At 52.8% G+C, this 6,000-nt stretch overlaps 1 protein-coding gene across 1 annotated transcript in view; it reads right to left on the bottom strand.

The window, feature by feature from the left end:
- Sel1l3 (SEL1L family member 3) overlaps positions 1–422 on the bottom strand; it is a 107,571-nt gene extending 107,149 nt beyond the window's left edge. The window contains exon 1 of the mRNA XM_027386951.2: positions 217–422. Within this exon, the coding sequence (XP_027242752.1) occupies positions 217–294 (78 nt within the window). The 5' untranslated portion in view covers positions 295–422. The remainder of the gene's footprint in view (positions 1–216) is intronic.
- Positions 423–6,000: the final 5,578 nt, after the last annotated feature.

Consider the following 6,000-nt stretch of genomic DNA (forward strand, 5'->3'; position numbering starts at 1 on the left):
GAAGAGGAATTGACTCCAGTGAGAGTAGCCGACAAGTCCAGTCCACGCACCCGGGTACTTATCCCAGCTGCTGGGATCGCCCGGGGCGCAATGGCAAGGAAAACAGAAAACTCGCGCCGTCGTCCCCACCTCCCGCGGCTGGGGTCCGCGGCCACCCCACCCGCCTGCCCCAGGGCCCGGGCAAAAGGAAGGACCCGAGTAGGGTCCAGCGCTCACCAGGTAGCAGAGAAGGAGCAGCGCGCCTGCAGGGCGACCGCCGAGGCCCGGGGGAACACCGCCGCTCAGGGGGACCATGGTTGCGGCCCGGGGACCGAGCGCGGGCGGAGGGGGCTGCTGCTGCTGCTGCCGCCGCCGTGGCCACCAAAGCCCCGCGCCGCGCCACTGCGTGGCGAGGCCGCCCGGATCCCGGCCGGAACAGGTCACCTGGTGCAGGGACCGGCCCCCGCCCGAGGCGCCACCTTCCCGCCCGCCCCCGGCGGCGCCGCCGCGCGGGCCACCTGCCGCCGCCCACCGGACCGCCGCCGCGCCACCGCCGCTCCCGCCGCCGCCCCCGCAGCCCCAGCCGAGCTCCGGCTCCTCCCCGCTCGCAGTCCCGTCCCCTCCCTCCCTCGGCCTCCCTGCCCAGCCCGCCTCCCCGGTCGCTCCCTCCCAGCCCCCGGCGTCCACCCCTAGGGGCTGTGGGCGCCCACGCAGGTGGGGACCGCGTGGTTCCGCCCCCCCGGCCGCTGTTCGCTGCCGGGTCCACGGGGCTCTCGGCCGCCCCCATCCCTTTCTCTTGCTTCCTCCTCCGCCCCTTCCGCGCCCTTGCAGTCCGCGATCCCCCCCCCCCTTCTCCCCTCACCCCTTCTTCTCTCCACTTTCTCCCTTTCCTTAACGTCCTTTCTCCTAACTCCCCTCCTATCCATTGCTCCCTCCCGTATCTCCCGCCGGTGCCCACCCTGCTGCATGTCACTCATTCCCACTTCGCGCCCGGGCACTAGACAGTGGGGTTTGTTTGGTAGCTTGGGGGCGCGGGGTGGGGGGGTTGTAGCTGGGGCGCCATTCCCACAGGGCGGGGGCCGAGGGTGCTTCCTTAGAGTTAATTCACGCAGCCGTTTGGCTTCTAATGCTTAGGGATGGATTTTGACCCCTGCCAACCTCCACCTGCCCACCTGCAGGGCTTGGGGCCGCTTTCCTGCTTGCATGTTTAGAGCCCAGGCTGTGCCCCACCCTGCCGCCTGATTGGCGACACGTTCTGGATGTTTCCCCAGGGTTTTGTGCGGTGCCGCCGCCGCTGCCACCGCGCTCTTTGTTTTAATTGTCCGGAGTATTGGCGCCCAGAGCGGGTTTGTATTTGATTTGCATCCCTGAGCTCCAGCTTCCACTTGGACCGAGAAGAAAACGAATTAATTAGGCCAGTCCAATCGTACTCAAGCCCCATATGAAGGGGGTGAGGCCCTTGAAGTGCGCAAAGAGCTTTTTTAAAAATCAGGACACATCCTAGGCTTTGAGGAGGTAGGGTAGGACCTACTGTTAGTAGAACTGGGTTCTGTAGCCAGTGGCAGGTGAGATGGGCCTCAGGGACAGGGCGAGCAGCTTAGGGCGTGCCCTGTAGTTCCGGGAGTGCTTGGCTGTCTTGCTGCTGAGAAAACTCCTTGGGGGCCAAAGGCTAGTGCTGTGAGGTAGTTAACCCACCTTGGAAAGTTTGCCCCTTTGGCATTGGTGTGGATTTGTGTGGATGGGGACTATTAATAGATTGGAAGTCACAGAACACAGCCCTTTCCCCAGGAGTTGTCACTACTGTCCGGCCAAGTCTTGCTAGGCCTGTAAGGTTGGGCAAGAGTGAGGATAAGAAGCCCAGAGGCCAGAGTCGGTTGTCCAACCCTGGCCACACTGGGGGATATCAGCAGACAGCTGGGTCTCCCTTGTTTGTTTGTTAGGTCACCTATGAGTTTGTGTGCCGGTGTAAGGCCCCTGACACCCTAATCACAGCTGGAAGCGCTCAGACTTTGGCACCTGGGGAGCAAAGCAGGTAGATGGTGGAGTGCCCCTGAGTTCTGTCTCAGTGGGTCCTGTATAGTGTTGAGAAGCCTCCTGGTGAGTGAGTTTCCAGGTGACAGTGCCCAATCAGGGAGGTCTCACTTTCCGAACCCTGGGCTTACAGGAAGGATGCTGCCTGCTTAGCCAGCTGCAAGCACAATGAAGCACTTGGGAGGTTTGACAGATGTTGCCAGGATCCCTGTCCCACTTCCACAGAAACAAAGCACTTAGAATTCTCCTCTGTGATGCAGAAAACTATTTATTCCATTTAGTGTCCAAGGGAACAAAAGATGGGGTGGCTTTGTCCCAGATCCCATCTGTATTTTTTCCATCAAAAGAAAAAATACTCCACACTTTTTTTTCTGTTTTTCTTTCTTTTTTGAGACAAGGTCATGATTCTGCGTATCCAAAATGGCCTGGAGCTTGAGATCTTCCAGCCTCAGCCTCCTGAAGGCTGGGATGGCAGGCAAGAACTACCACACGACTCTGTCAATATATGTGCATGGGGAAATGTTGGCTTGTTTAAGGAGGTGTCAGAGGCAAGACAAAATTTGTGGTCATCCACCTGTCTTCTTGGGTGTTCCTCCAGTGTTTCTGTCCTTTTTTGTGGGCTGACTCCTATCCTCAGGGAACTGCATAGTCTCCTCTGTGGCTTGAAGTCCTAGGCACAGTTTTCAAAGCTGTGCATTAAGCAGGTGCATTTTCCCAAGTGTAGTTCATACAGAGGTGTCCCACTGGAGCTGGGAGGTGCTTTTGTAGCACTCTGTATCCAACTGTGTATTCCTTTGTCTTCTGTAGCACCAGAATTGTTACTCTTTAGGAATTCAGAGGGGGGTGGGACCATTCGTTTTCATCAGGAGCAATGGACATGCTTCAGAAAACTGACCTAAACACAGTTGGGTCCCCTAAAATGATCACCTAGTGACTTTGATGCCCAGGGAATGAGAATGGGTTTGCCTGATGGCTCCTATATTGGAAAGGGGCAGAGAAAGGTCAGGCATTCTTGCAGTAACCTTTGATCCAGAAGACACAACACTTATTACCCTTGCCTCTGTTCTAGCAGATTATTTGAAGGGTGTGGCTTTATTACAGAAGAAAGCCCTTTGTTTGGAACCAAATTTTCCCCATTGCCTTGTGGAAGGGTTTGAAACTCCATCATCACAATTCATTGGTTTGGATTAAGCTTTTATACTCCACTAAAATCCAAAGGCCCCCAGGAGGAGGCTGTTTGAATCTGGCCTCCCTTGTGCCTACCTTAGTGTAAGATAGTTTATCATCTCCCTGTTAAGGAGACAGGGAGAGAAGAGCAAATCCAGCCCTGACAAAGACCAAGAAAATCCAGGGAGTTTAGGTGACCCAGTGGGAGAGGAAGCGAAGATCTAGAGTCCCAGGAGTAAGAAGATAACTTGTCTTTGAATAACCCTGCTCATCTCTGGGATCTGCAAGACTACCTCTCTACCAGTTGTTCTCAAACTCCAAGGTGCTTTAAGATCAGCAAAATCTTAGGGAATTCAATTGGCTAGCTAAAAACTTGATGAATAAACATGTTTAGAAAAAGTTCTAAAATACATTGTATTCTGTCAACATCATTTTATCAAAAGGCAAGGCTTTTTTATCTAAGAATTAGGGAGGGATGTGGGTATATGCCTGTCAAATTTGGGAAACTGAGGCAAGAGGCTCAAGAACACAAGGCCAGGCTAGAAAACATTCAAGATACAGGCTCAGCAACTTAGCAGGTTAAAGTGCCTGCCACTAAACCTGACAACCTAAGTGCACTCCCCAGGACCTACATGGTGGAAGAAGAGAACCATCCCCCAAGTGTCCTCTGACCTATACACACATTTTACGGCACATATCCTCTCTCAAAAAACAGATAAATAGAACTCACCTCTGACCTGGCATAGTCCATATGGGAACTTGGAAACCACACCCCAGGCAAAGGACGTATCCAGCATAAAGAGATCTGTACCCACAGAGGCATATGGCCCCTGGGTTTTAAGAGGTGGGAAGACATACTGGACTGTGGCATGTCCCTTCTACTTGATTCCCTCCTATATAAATCTCCAGGACCCAGGCAAAGCCCACTGACTCTAGAAAGCCTCCTGACCTAATGAGGGAGGAAAGGGTTTATTTGGCTTACATTTCCATAGCAATGTTCATTCTCGAAGAAGTCAGGACAGGAACTCAAATAGACCAGGAGCCTAGAGACAGGAGCTGATGCAGAGGCCATGGAAGGGTGATGCTTATTGGTTTGCTCCACATGGCTTGTTCAATCTGCTTTCTTATAGAATCCATGACCATCACCTCAGGGGTGGCCCAGCCCCAAACGGGCTATGCCCTCCCCCATCAATCACTAAGAAAATTCCTTAAGGTTACGTCCAAATCTTGGTTGTTCAGAAAACAGAATAATTTTCTCCATTGAGGCACCCTTTTATCCAGTGACTCTAGCTTGTGTCAAGTTGACATAAAACTTAGCACCTGCATCCTCTCTCAGTTCATAGCACAGTTGGTCAGTGGCCGTTGGCCACTTCTGCCTAAGACTGTGCTTGGTCGGTAGCTTATTCTCCTAGATGAAACAGAAGGTCTTGGAGACAGGGCATGTTTCCTGAGCACTGCTGTCTGCTTGCCACATGCCTTATGTGCAGACCATTCACCGACTCCTCATGTTTACTTGCTTTTGCTCCCCATTCTCCTTCCCTCCCTGCCTCTTGCCTTCTCACAATCATGTTATCTCCCAATCTGTTTCCACACACCGGCCCATTCTCTTTTCTGCAATTTCAGTTATTCAAAGGGTGGTGAATGAACTGTATTATTTGTCTTTTCCATCAAAATAGAAGAGAAGCTTGTCGTCAGCCAGGGCTCCACCTCTGGAGGGAAACCATTGCCTTTCTTCTCTGCTGTGGACTTTTGGGGTCTTCCTATACCCTGAAGGCTTCTTTTCATTCTCTGGCAATTCCTAGAGTGTCTCACCCACATCTTTTTTCAGATCCTCTGCTTCTTGCCACTCCCCTTTTGTTCTGTCTGTAAATCACCCCACCAGATCCTCTTCTTATCTCGTACTCCTCAGACCATCTTCTGAACCCTGTGCTAGGACAGTCAGTACTTCCTGAGACCACAGAGCCTAGCTCTGAGAAGCACAGTGATTAGGGACTGAAGTGCTGGTGTTGGCGGGTGTTTCTCGTGGGTGCTGAAGGTCTCCGAATCACTCTGGCTGGAGCCCTGGTGTGCTCCAGAATGAGCTCTATTTCTGGGCCTGTCAAATGAAATGTCGTTGCTCCTAGTTATTTTTGGCTCTTTGCCCTTCTGCATAGGTGCGTGTTCAGCTCAATTCTTCCCTTGCCCTGAGCTGAGGAAACAGGCAGCTTCCTCTGGCCAAGCCTTTCCTGGGTCAGGAGCACCTGTGCCATAAACAGCAGCTCACAACAGCAGTTTTCTGAGCTGCACAAGGATTGTTTGGGCAGAGAATGGGTGGGCTAAAGGGAGAAACTTTCTTTGGCCTTGTTGAAGCACCAAAGGGTTTGGCAGGCTCAACATCCTTAGGCAGGTAGATACAGGTGTCCACAGCCTCATTGAACTTCCTGACCTGGCAGGCATGCTTTCAGATTCTTTGGCCATCCTCATGGGGGGCTTGGGATAAGATGCCAGGGACAGCGCAGGCTCAAAGAGAGCACAGAAACATAAGCATCCAGGAAGGTACCCAGGATATAGGAAGCCAAAGGCCCATGTCTGTGGATGTACAGGTATCTTTAGGTGAGTGAGTTGAAAGCATGTATGGGGCAGGGGTTAGTGCAGTGGAGAAAGATTGAGCAGGAACATAGAGATGTTGTTGGGACAGGGTGAAAGGGGAAAGTGATGTGCACCCAGGGGAGAAAGTCTCAGTTAAATCATCAAACAGAGATCGAGCACACACGAGAGGCCCTGAGAATGCAGGATGTGCCTACAAGTCACTGCTGTGTTTCATAACTGACCCTGCAGTCCTCC

Source organism: Cricetulus griseus (genome assembly GCF_003668045.3).
Source record: "Cricetulus griseus strain 17A/GY chromosome 1 unlocalized genomic scaffold, alternate assembly CriGri-PICRH-1.0 chr1_1, whole genome shotgun sequence".
Lineage (NCBI taxonomy): Eukaryota > Metazoa > Chordata > Mammalia > Rodentia > Cricetidae > Cricetulus > Cricetulus griseus.